The following is a 12,811-nucleotide window of genomic DNA, read 5'->3' as shown; positions in this document are numbered from 1 at the left end:
TTAGTGCATTCTACTAGCTTACGTAATTTTGTTTCTTTAAATTTTCGATATTAACCGTTTAGCGGTAAAATTACAATTCTGGTCGCTGGATTGTCTCACCAATTAGTTGATTTTAAAAATATTTTAAAGAGCGTTTAGAAGGACTGATAGTGGTGTGTTACCTTGCTGGATGATTTGGCTCTGCCGCTGTGGTTGTTGTTGGTGGAGAGGTTGGCATCCTCATGCACACTGTCCAGGAGCCAGAGCAGAAACTCCAAAGCATCGTGTTGAGCGTTTCCTTTGAACTGAGAGCCATACTTGGACACAGCACTCTAGGGAAGGAGCGGGAGATTGTGTCAGAAAAACATTGATCTGGATTCAATTTTAAATCAAATGACATGATAACTTCATATCTACAAATCTCCGCTTCACATCAACACAATATCAAACTCACAAATTGACAGCTGTGGTAATAAACGGCCTTGGAACACTACTCAACCAACCAAACTCGTGGACCAGAGCTAAAGAAAGAACCATGACTATAACCATAACTATACCTACGAAGTTTTAATAATTGATCTTATTCTTTGAGAAGTAGCCCACACCACAACTATAACGATTAATTGACAACTATGATCAATATCTTTGAACTCACTTTCAGATGTTTTTTTTTTAAACTTGTGAACTATTAAAACACTGACAGCCAATCGTAATCCACCCAACTTTAAAGAGCACGAGCATTTAAAGTGGCAGACAACATGACTGCAGCGCCCACTAATAGTATACAACATTTTTATCATGCGTTCATTGGTATTGACACCAATATAGTTATTGTTATTATAACTATCGTATAGTCATAGTTCTTGGTGTGAACAGCCCTTAACTGTTGAGGTGTGGTGTTATTTATTTCACAGTTTTATTGACAGGTGCTGTACGAAAAAAAAGTGACATTTTGAGCCACAAACTTGTCTAAGATAAACACCTTTTCCCCTGATAATGAGTCCAAAAATCGACTTTATGAAGAGAGATTTTTCGCTTCTCTCAATGCAAACAAATTAAAGCTTTGAAAAGTCAGTTTACACCTTATTTGTTGTGAACTATTTGAGGCCTAAAAACTAACATGAACAAACTGCCCAAAGATGGACATCAGGAATATGTCAAACTCCCACACGGTCATCTGAGTGTGAGGGCTGTGCAACAGACAGTATGTAAAGAACTCTGATCACATAATCAGATCATAATAATCTCCTTATCTACATATATTTGGATTGATCAGGGATAGAGGCAGATTTTGGGAATCACAAAGCTTCAGTAAGAACAGAAATACATGGGTTTCTGTACTTCTATAATGGAACCTCATTTTGCTAATTTCTTCTCTTAAGAAAAACAAATCCTCAAATATTGCATTCTCCACTCCTCAAAAAAAAAAAAATATATATATATTATTTCTCATTTTATATGGTTTCGGTATTGCATTAACCAGCACAACATGTTTTATTTACACATGTATCACTGTTATGGTGTTTGCTCAACTGTATCAAAGAAATAGTGCACCCAAAATGAAAATTCAGTCTTCATTTATTCACCCTCATGTCAACTCATTGGTAGCTCAAGCTGAATGATACTGTAAGTTTACAGTAGTCATTATTTACTCTCTCTCATGTTGTTCCAAACCTGTATGCATTTCTTTCTTCTGCGGAACACCAAAGATGATATTTTGAAAAATGTTGGTAGCTAAACAGTTGTGGTTAACATCGACTTCCATTGTGTAGACAGCATAACCCCAAAAAAATTCAAAATATCTTATTTTATGTTCCTAAAGAAAGTTCCTAAATACAAGTTTGCAATGACATGAGGGTGAGTGAATAATGGTAGAATTTTCTTTTTTGGGATGTTCTGGTCTTTTAAGGGCACTTACACTGACAGTTCCATACTCAATGTTATTTGTCACAACAGCTCACCTGAAGCACAGACACCCTTTATCAATTCAAATCATGTCTGCATGAGTAAACTGGGTCCAAAGTTCCAAGATGTCCTTGTACTGCAGCTTTATGACATTTACACCTATGAATATTTGTCTATCAGGACTGCAGGCTATAAACTGATACTTCTAACGAACAGAAATGCGAAGAACAACAACAGGAACTTCAGGCTGTATTTTATTTGACATGTATATAGGCCTACAGCCACAGCAGGTTAACAGGTGGTCTAGTATGAGATATTTAGGAAATTAAATCAACAGAGTTCAATCGACCCCATCTCTGAACAGATTTAAACTGACTGGGTTTGACTTTCATCCTCCCAGCTAGTCGCAAACAAGCCATCGATCAACCATCAACCCTTTCATACTGTAGAAAACTGTTTGAACTTCATATAAGTCCCTAAACATAATAGCACAGAGACTTTGAAACCCTGTAAACTGTAAAACATTTCATTTGTGTTCTTTCAACCTCTTCTTACAATATAAAAGTCCAATGGGCAAACAATACCATTTGTATGTGAATTAGTTAGACATAAATTACCAACCTCCCTTCACTTCCGAGAACAAACCTTTCCTTTCTCTTACACAAGAATGACAAGTCTAGCAGGTTAACACGATCTGTCCTTGTTCCATTGCCAATTCAAAGCAACATGATGAATGACGGCATTACATAACCTCAGCTTCAGCGCTGCTAGCAGAGTTTCCCTCCTGTTCTTCAGCTTTCCAGACAGACGCGCTGGAATGTGCCTTTACCACATTCATCTTTTCATTTTAGAATCAACTAGTTTTCCATTTTAGATCTGGGGTGTCAAAGACGTGGCCAGTTGGCCGAATATGGCTCGTTGAGGAATCTAATCTATTTTGAGAAAAAAAAAAATATGTCTTATAAAATATGGTCTTATAAATGGGAAATGCGACAAAGCCACTGAAGGCAAGCCTGCAACCTTTAGCCAAAAAGGCTAACGCTACAGCTTTGTTGGTACACAGGAAAAGAGACAAGAGGCCATTTTTTTAATGATATCAATGGAGAAGTTGCTTTACTGAATTAATTGCTTTTGTGAGGAAAGTAGCTTATCATTTAATGAATAGACATCCTGTTTACACTAAACATAAACAATACTTTTGGTGGGAACTAAATGTAGATTTTGCCTTGATAAAAATGTTGTTTTATAAGAGTAGGCAGAGTAGGGAATGTCGCGAAAGGTAAGACTCATTCATGGCATTACCAGCAGCAAATGTGTAGTAGTATTTAACAATAGCCATTGTGATTATCTATATTGTCAAAAGAAAATAAACAATATCGACGTTTTCTTTCTTTGCCAATTATAATAAGACTTGAATGACTATGACTGACATGCACTATAGTGCTGATATGATGCATTTTAATGAATAAAGATAAAATAAATTTATTTTATTAAAAATAAATACAATAACGATGTGTACTCACCGTGGCTTCAAGATTTCAACAAATGAATTAGACTTGAATTGTAATGATTTATGACTGTGTTATTATTATTATTATTATTATTATTATTATTAGGCATACACAGCATTTTTAATGAATAAAGGTAAACAAAATATAAAGATTTCAAGAAATAAATGTATTCTATGGATTCCAAATTTCAACAATTAAATTACAATTACATTTTTAATGACTAGTATCTCTGCTATGTATACAGACTCAAATCTAAACCTTAAATGTGTGGTTTTATGTGCACTGTAATCTGCATCTTACAAAGCAATTCACACTATTTTTCCACTCAGTAAAGCACATCCACAAACATTGCAGTCATACTGTATGTTTACTAGCGATATAACACCAAATATAAAACATTACTCACAAGACGAACGCGCTACTCCACAAGAAACTGTGTGTAACTGTCTGTCATAAAACTCTGAAAGCTGGCCACTGACGTCACTGCCATTATAAAATAAGATGAGGTACCTCACGTGATCCAAGTTAGCCGTTACGTTTTCCAATGATAAGAGCCACAGACCCTCTCATCTACTTATAATAAGACAATCTCTGGGACTGAATCCGAAATCGCCCCCTAAACCCAACCACTATTTCCTACGTTAGTCCAATAATTCAGTTCACTTATAGAAGTGAATGAAAACGAGTGAGCGATTTCAGACAGCCGTCGAGTGTACATTGGCTGTACACTCGATATCGCGGTGCAATGTGGGATTGAATGAGTGCACTCAATAATGTCCACTATGGTTTCGACACCACTAGAATTGGCTGTCCCCTCAAATAATGCCCTATTTGGCGAATTCGGATTCAGCCTGGTTCAGCTCCAACCCCAATTAAGCATACCTGAACAGCTAATCAAGGTTATACTATGCCAGAAATGGTCATATAATTGGGAGATACGAGTGTCCGTGGCTCTAACATTGGAGAAAGTGTAATGCTAACTTGGATCACATGTGCTAACCAATATATGTGATAACCAATCACATTACAGCCTTGATGTCATTGAATTTTGTTCAGAGTTGTGCGACTGTTTGTGGATATCATAGAAATGTAAAGTGCTGCAAACTGAATCACACCTGTCACGCAATTGTCTGTGGTTTCTCTTATAAAACAGCATTTGCTTTTCAGTAAATAGATCAATATTTAAGAGCAAACATGTTGAATATTAGCCGATGTCAATTCATTAAATGATAAGCCGTTTTCCCACAAAAGCACTTTATTCAGCATAGTGAAGCCTCTCCTCCATTGACATCGGTTAAAAAAGGGCCTCTGGTGTCCTTCCCTGCATCCCACTGCGTTAGCAGGCATTACACTTTTTTTTTGCTAACCTTGCAGGCTTACCAAGGCATACTAGAAACTTCCAGGCAGTATGTTGAGGCAAGTTGGAGCTAAACTCTGCAGGACAGTGGCCCTCCAGGACAGAGTTTGGACGAGAAAACACTAACAGGAATATAGAACTCAGACAGGAAGGAAGAAAAACAAAGAGAGATGTATAAAAGTCATAATGTCCAGTCTGTCTTGTTTCTCCACATGGAGGAGTCATTCATTTCTGCTGATGATCAGGCTCTGTATTATTCACTTTCCTCTGACCTTCCTTCTCACCCTCATCATTTATCTCCTCACCTCAGAGACTAAATATCCACTGTGGCCTCTACCATGTGGCCACTTTCATGTCTTTACTATTCAGCAACAAACCAAACCCTGTAAACAAGACGAGCAAAACTGAATGGTTAAGTATTACTAATTTAACTATTAATTATCATATTTTATTTTGTTCCTATGGAAGTGCCATTCATTATGACAGATAAACTAAATTCTATTTGTTATAACATACAGGACAGGGTGCTGCTGAGAAAAAAAGTGGAATGCATGGAATTGGGGCAGATATCAGAAACATGCATCTTCTTATGGCCACTAAAACAATACATTTATGAATAATACATTTAAACTCTATAAATCATACTAAAATGAATTTTAAACTCGTGGCCATAATAAGACAAATTTGAGCGGGTTTTGCTTCATTTACTTTGTGTGCACTAAAATATATGTGGGGGTGGGGGAGAGTTGGGGGTCTCGGACAGGGTTTAAATTAATCCAAGAGTAGACCTTAATCTAGAATAGCTAATCGTGGTTTACAAAATGGCTTTCCGAAACACAGATTGAGTACAGATTACTAACGCCTGGACTATCAAGTCCTGAACAAAAATAAACAAGATTAATTTCAAACCAACTGTGCTAATCTGAATTAGCATGAGAGAGGTTGCCTATAAAACATGGAATGAACCAATCAAATCTTAAAATTGCTTGGAACTGAGAAAGGCAGTAGAAAAAATACTGCAATTAAAAAATAAATTAAAACTTCGGAAACATTACTATTTTTAATGTTTTTGAAAGAAGTCTCTTATTTTTAATATCAAGCCTGCATTTATTTGATCAAAAATACAGAAAAAACAAAATAAGAAAATATTGATTTTCTATTTTAATATATAAATAAATATATATATTTTTTAAATATAATTTGTTCCTGTGATCAAAGTTGAATTTTCATCAGCCATTACCCCAGTCTTCAGTGTCACATGATCCAGTGTCACTTTTGACCGGTACTAAATAATATAGTGCTGATGTGCAGCAAAAGATTGTTGAGCTTCACAAATTAGAAAGTCAAGAAAATAGAAAGAAAAATCAGTTTTTATCTAAAAGGAGGTTGCAAAAAGTATTGAATAAAAGGATGCCATTAATTGTGGCCAGTGTGTATGATATTTCCCCCATTTTCAGTTGTTTTGCTTCAATTAAAGGTGAGGTTTGTGTACATTTTTTGTTAATATTTGCCAAGGGTGCCAATAATTCTGACCACAACTGTATATATCCAAGTAATTCATGTGTCTTCTTTGAAACACAATGTTAACCTGAAGTTAAACCTGGCTCCTGGTAGGTTTAATTTAAGCCTCAATTCAGTCCTGGAGTGCTTTAGTTTTCCTCCAGGAAATCAGCTAATTAAACTCTGAACTAGATAGTCTAGGACTATTTAAATTACTAGGACTAGGCCTAATTAAAACCATGACAGAGAAGGCAGGGTTCAGTTAATAGTTTAAAGGACCATTTTAGTCTATAACTAGGCTTCAGAAATACTTTTACAGTGAAATCCCGGGTCAGGCTGGCTTTTAAAAGGGTGCATTTTGATACACTTGATACTATAAGCTTATGAGGTCTATAGACAGAGCAGAAACTGTCCACAGTATAAAGGGTAAACAGGGCAGATCTGAATGAATGGGAACACCAGGGGCAAAGTCTGTTAAGAATGTGGACTAATGTGCAACTCTCTCTCCCTCTCTTTCTCTCTGGGAAAGCATTAAGTTACAAGATGCTAGATACTGTGCTTTCAAGGCATTTGTTAGTGGATGACAGAATTCTTATCCTGTTTATCTGAATGTTTTAAATGCATAATGTTTAAAAGAGTGTTAGCCTATTGCCAGACATTAGGTTGTGGTATTGACATTTTTTTCCTGCAAAAAAGAAAAAGTAAAAACAAAAGACTTTTCTGATCTGACAAAACTCCTTTTGTCAATTAAAAACATTCTGCATTCTTGCAAAACAAGTTGGTCGTGATTCACCTGCATATCTCCTCCTACTCGAAGTCCCTCCCACTTCCACCACAGACACTAGACTGCATAGAGCAGACTTTTGAATTAGTGATGAGGACGTCTACTTATTTATTTCCGTAAATCGGTTCTTCTGAACAGTTCGTTTTATAGAATCAATTTAGAACGATTCAGTTGTTCAGTCCTGTCCTAGCTAACGTTACATGCTCCAAACTGTTTTGAACAAACGTGTTGTTTATAAAGGTGTGTGTTGTGTGTCTCAGTTTAGGCCTACTTTGTAGCAACCATGATTGAGCTCATGAAAGTCAATTAGAATGCTACATTTTCAATTAAGAGTCGGTGATGTTACTGTTAACCCCCATCAATCCGAATCGGACATGTCCGAATGAATCGAATAGGTTTAAAATGTCTGCGATTTGGTTGACTCGGGGATGCAATTCAATTTGTTCAGACAAACCCACCTGTTGATGATCTTCAGTAAAGCAAAATAAACGATTCCACACTACACCTAAAGAAAGGATCTCTCAAAGAAGTTGTCTACACTATGTTGATTAATAGGGGCGTGCCATTGTGTAAGTTGATCGAAACTCACCTTAAACTCCACCGACAGCTGCGGCGTGTAATCGAGCGTCCAGAGCGCCCTCACTAGCGACGCCAGCTTCTCCGTCACCTCCCCCCTGACCTCCTCGCTCTTCATCACCCCGTTGATCCTCCGCTCATATAATTCACATTTATACTGCTCCAGACCCAGATACTCTGCCAGAAGTTCCGTGTTACTCAGGCACTGCACCACGGCGTTCATGAAACAGGTGTTTCCGTGATTCTTCAGACCCTGAACTCCCGGAGTTTTCTCGCCGTAGCACCAGGACAGTCTTTCTTTCACAGATCCATAAGATGATGCGGGTGCAACTGTCTTCCTCGTCGAGTTCTCTCTGTAATTCCCAGAGTTTTGGGCGCTCAGAGTGTCCCCAAACCCCCCATCATCATCCTCCCCCGCGTCCGGCTGGTCCGCGTCCCCCAAGTGTGCTAAAGTGCCCAAAGTTTTGACAATCCTGCTCATAAAATTTCCAAGCGATTTCAACGATTTCCTTCTGAACAGCTTCTGGGACTTGTGCGTCTTGTTCTTGCGCTTGGTTGATTTGGCTTTGATTGCTTGTTTCCTGGTTTCCCTCGGCGTATCCATGTTTAGCCTGTTGTTTCACCCAAACCTATCAGAAGTCAGTAAGAGAAACAAGTGCACTATGGTGAGAAGCCACGGCGTCCTGTGCGTCTCGAAATTCTTCATCACTAAACCATCACGACGATGAAAAACAGACTCTAAAAGCACCGGTGTCGGCGCCGAGGCTCATGATGACTAACGCGGTCCCGACATTCCCTATCGCTGAACTCAACTGCGCTAGTTTCGCTTTATCCATGACGCTTACGCACCTGAAATGACACTGGGCTTAACTCCATTCAGTCACAACTCTTGTTCTTTACGCCACACCTACATGCGTGCTTATGTGTGGATGCCCATACTGGCTGTTTTCTCCGCTCTCTTTCTCCGGCTTCTGGCTGGAGAATGCGTCTGAATGGTGGATACACGGCTTTCTACCCTCCCACTATGAATCTTATTAGCCTGGTTTACTTTGAACATGTATTGGGAGAAGTGGACGTGACCAATGAATAGCCTGAAGACGGAAGTCCATCTACACCTGTACCTGCTTCGCTGCTCATATCCTCTCCAAACACAAACATTGCTGTATACTCCGTATTTAAAGTCCCCCTGTTGATACTTTTATCCCTTAAATTTAATCTTTGATCACCAAAATTACATATTTAAATGTTTTTCCTGTAAAAAAAAAATCTTCATGCCTTAAAATAGCTGGAATTTAACTCTACACACTTTCATTTAGCATTTAAAATTTTATTTAACTAGTGCAAAGTGCCTGTGCAAAATCAGTTTTTGTGTGTTTTTGGTTTGATGTGTTTGAGTGCTCAAACAGCAAAAGTTCAGTGATATTTTTATTTGTGCATGGTAGAAAGCAAATACTGATTCTGACCAAATGACATACAAATATGGAAAATTTAACTACACGATTCAGGAAGCAGGCTACACAGTGAACTCCGCAGAGAAAACGCTAGAGTAGCCTATACTACTCTTGAGCAAACAGTTTGTAAATAGGCTATACGATGGCCGTGAAAGAGACTGTAAGGCATTGAATAAGATATGTTTAGTTGGTGCATAGCATAGGCTACTATTAAACAGTAGCGATAACGTTAAGCACACCAGAAGTATATAATATTCAGAAGTAAACAGCTTAGCTGACTTAGGCTACAGGTTCACTTAACATCCACAAATGAATGAGCGCGACGATTCAGGGAGCTACAGTGAACTCCGAAAAAACGCTACACTGTAAAAAAAATCCCGTTGTTTTTACGGAATAAAACCGGCAGCTGTGGTTACCAGAACTTTACCGTCAAAAATACAGTATCAACGTTATTGGTTTTACAGACTTAACGTAAAATTTGCAGTAATAAACCGTATTTCATAATCTGATTTAATGTTAATTTACCAACCCATTGAAGTATTAATATCCGTTTTGTACCATTGTAATAAAACCAACAATCACCACAGCAGTGATGAGAGTCACGTGATAAATCAAAACTTATCACAAGCAATCTTCAACAAGAAAGTTAAGACTATTATATAGAAGCTGCACAGTCTGATTCGCACAAACATTAAACACCATCACGGTAACACACACGAAATTATAAAAATACAATAAACATTAATTTAACAACATTAAATGTGACATAAAACCCTAATGTACATAACTGATTAGAAAATAACTAAGAAAACTAAGAAGAAACATACACTGTAAAATGTAATAGCTTTCCTGACTCACATTTACTTAGTTAACTTTACTCACTACTATAAAATACATATTTCTTACAAGGTTTTTTTGAGTTATAGTAAATTGCAGTGTGAAAATAACAATTTACTCAAATGTTTAATTGAAGCTTACTTGAAAAAACCAAGTAGCAAAAAAATAATGAAATGACGTTACCAAACCAGTGAGAGGCAGCAGTGCATTAAAGCGTGCCTAATGTGCAGAAAAAAATAAAGAAGAAGAAGCGGCCTTGTGAGAGCGCATGCGCGATGGAGTCTGCGTGCCTATTCGGCGCCAATTTTGCAGCTGAGGAAACTGGAAAGACGTTGAGAGACTGCGTTTATCTGGAGCTTAATTTTGTTTTTGGAACTACAATAAGGTAAGTAACTTTAAACTTGTGTGTGAATTTTTTTTTATTTACTTTCTGTCGCTTATTTTTGCTTTTCATCTTTATGTGTACCAAATTATTTTGATATTATTCGGAGCTTACAGATTGTGGTTCGACCTGTTTTTTTTTGTAAAACGATCAGGTAACGTTAACTTACCACAACGGTTCCTGGATTTAAATTGTCCAAAAAGTATTAGGAATCATTATTTTCTATTTTACTGTTTCCCTGATGCATTCTCCTCTGTCTGAATTGGCTTACCATTTATTAACGTTACTAATATGTTGAAATGGCGCACATTTACAGTAACTTAGGTAACCGCAGCTTATGCAGAGACGAATTTTATGATATTTGTCAGTATTTGTGACTTCACAACAGCATTAGTACTATACTATTATTGAAATTCAGAATGTAATGCAAGCACTGTAAAGGTTTCTCTTTTTTTTTACTCAATCACAACTGCCTTATTTCACTGCTTATTTAATGAGCCATATTTTAACAAGATGACAAACTTAGTAATAGTAAGTGAATTTAAACTGAGTAATGGTAATATCAAATTAACGTTTTTATTGTTTTATTTGCACACCATTACTGAAAGTAACGTTAATCAGTGGAAACACTGTTTTTGTCTGTACTGAGGTAACTTACCTATTTAAAGGTATATTTTCTGTAATGCTTGAAGAACATGCATATCAAGGAATGTGTCTGTTATGGAAGCGTTTCCGCCGCTGAATAAAAAATTAAATAATTGCGACTTTTTTTTATCTCACAATTGACAATATGAAGTCAGAATTGTGAGAAATAAAGTCGCAATTATGTGTTATAAAGTCAGAATTGCGTCATATAAAGTCGCAATTCTGAGAACAAAGACAGAAGTGTGACTTTTTATCTCACAATTCTGACTCTTTTTCTCACAATTGCGAGTTTACATCTCGCAATTCTGACTTTATAACACATAATTGCGAGTTTATATGTCGAAATTCTGACATCTTTTCTCAGAATTGTGACATATAAACTCGCAATTGCGAGTTATCAGGCCAATTTTAAGGGGAAAAAAAGACCAACTTTTTTTTCTCCCTCAGAATAGTTTAAATCTCCCAATTCTTACTTTATATCTCACAATTCTGACTTTATATCTCGTAATTCTGACTTTATAACACGCAATTCTGAGAAATTAGGTCAGAATTGCGAGATGTAAACCCGCAATTGTGAGAAAAAAAGTCAGAATTGTGAGATAAAAAGTCGCAATTACCTTTTTTATTTTTCATTCTGTGGCGGAAACAAGCTTCTATAGTCTGTAATCTTGCAAAGCAGAACTTAATTATTATTATTTATTTTTTTTAGAAGTACTTCTGGCAGCTTGCCTCCTGAGTGGCGTTCAAAGCACAGGTCTCGATACACTGGTAAGGACTTTTCCTTTAAAGAAGTCATAATAGATCAGAGTGTAACAGACAGTATTTACTTCGCTGCACTTTATATTTTTTTGGGAGAATAAAGGTATGTTTTCTGTAATGCTTGAAGAACATGCATATCAAGGAATGTGTCTTTAATCTTGCAAAGCAGAACTTAATTATTATTTATTTTTTCAATTTTTTTTAGAAGTCCTTCTGCCTGCTTGTCTCCTGAGTGGCGTTCAAAGCGCAGGTCTTGATACACTGGTAAGGATTTTTCCTTTACAGAAGTTAGAATAGATCAGTGTGTGACAGACAGTGTTCACTACACTGCACTTTATATTTTTTTGGGAGACTAAATCCACGAATAATATATGTCTACTTCAAATAATTTCTTGCAGATGCAGTGGAACTGTAAGCATTGTATTTTTACTGCAAACAAAAGAGGGCAGTTGTTAAAACATTATCGTCTAAAACATGGAGGCTTCACTCGGCAACAGCCAATACCTTGTCTTCATATGGATTGCTTGTGCTCTTTCAAATCTTTTAACGCACTCAAAGTCCACTTATCTGTTTGGCACTCTCAATCAGACAGACAAGCAAGTGAACCCAAAGTTGCGTTTCACTGCCAATTATGCGAGTATGTGCAGCCCTGCACTGAAGCTGAGTTTTTTTAATCATGCCTTGGCACATTTCCCTGTTGTAATATTTTTATTGTTTGGTTTCATTCAGGTATGTGATGTCGATGAAGCCTGGGCACACGTATCAGTTGGGCTGCTGACTGTCATGGATGAAGAAGCTCTTTCTCCAAATAAGCTATACCTTTGCCCAGTGTCTACTGCAATTATTCTGGAGGGAGGTATCGTGATGGATAACTTGCAGAACCTGCCTCAGGCCATTTGCGTCTTGTTTGGGCTGTCTTATGCTTTGAATTTGGACTACCCAAAAGACATGAAAAACACTCTTAATTTTATTCAAAAAGTGATGCTTGGTCTGGGACAGAGCAAACTCCCACCAAAACTACAATCTCTTAAAAATCTCCTGATGAGTTACAATGTAATCGTAATCAAATGAGTGATGATGTTTGGCATTAGATTTTTTTATGAAAGTGGAAATAGATTAATTGAT

The 12,811-nt window shown here is 37.0% G+C and overlaps 1 protein-coding gene and 1 long non-coding RNA gene across 3 annotated transcripts in view; one reads left to right on the top strand and one right to left on the bottom strand.

Moving 5' to 3' along the window:
• The window catches only part of usp43a (ubiquitin specific peptidase 43a), a 117,091-nt gene extending 108,506 nt beyond the window's left edge, over positions 1-8,585 (bottom strand). The window contains exons 1-2 of one of the 2 annotated variants that reach the window (XM_077198994.1): positions 7,626-8,585; positions 162-311 (exon numbers count right to left, since the gene is read on the bottom strand). In XM_077198994.1, coding sequence (XP_077055109.1) covers positions 162-311; positions 7,626-8,216 — 741 coding nt within the window. In that variant the 5' untranslated portion in view covers positions 8,217-8,585. The remainder of the gene's footprint in view (positions 1-161; positions 312-7,625) is intronic. The other variant, XM_077198995.1, reaches the window with a different exon arrangement.
• Positions 8,586-10,173: 1,588 nt separating this feature from the next.
• Positions 10,174-12,726, top strand: LOC143707231 (uncharacterized). The gene is made up of 4 exons (XR_013193116.1): positions 10,174-10,285; positions 11,637-11,695; positions 11,892-11,950; positions 12,416-12,726. It is a non-coding gene; the product is annotated as an uncharacterized LOC143707231 (long non-coding RNA).
• The last annotated feature ends 85 nt before the right edge of the window (positions 12,727-12,811 follow it).

This window comes from Siphateles boraxobius, unplaced genomic scaffold (assembly GCF_051911475.1).
Source record: "Siphateles boraxobius isolate OS27281-9 unplaced genomic scaffold, OSU_SipBor_1 41, whole genome shotgun sequence".
Lineage (NCBI taxonomy): Eukaryota > Metazoa > Chordata > Actinopteri > Cypriniformes > Leuciscidae > Siphateles > Siphateles boraxobius.
This window is presented reverse-complemented; position numbering and strand designations above follow the sequence as displayed.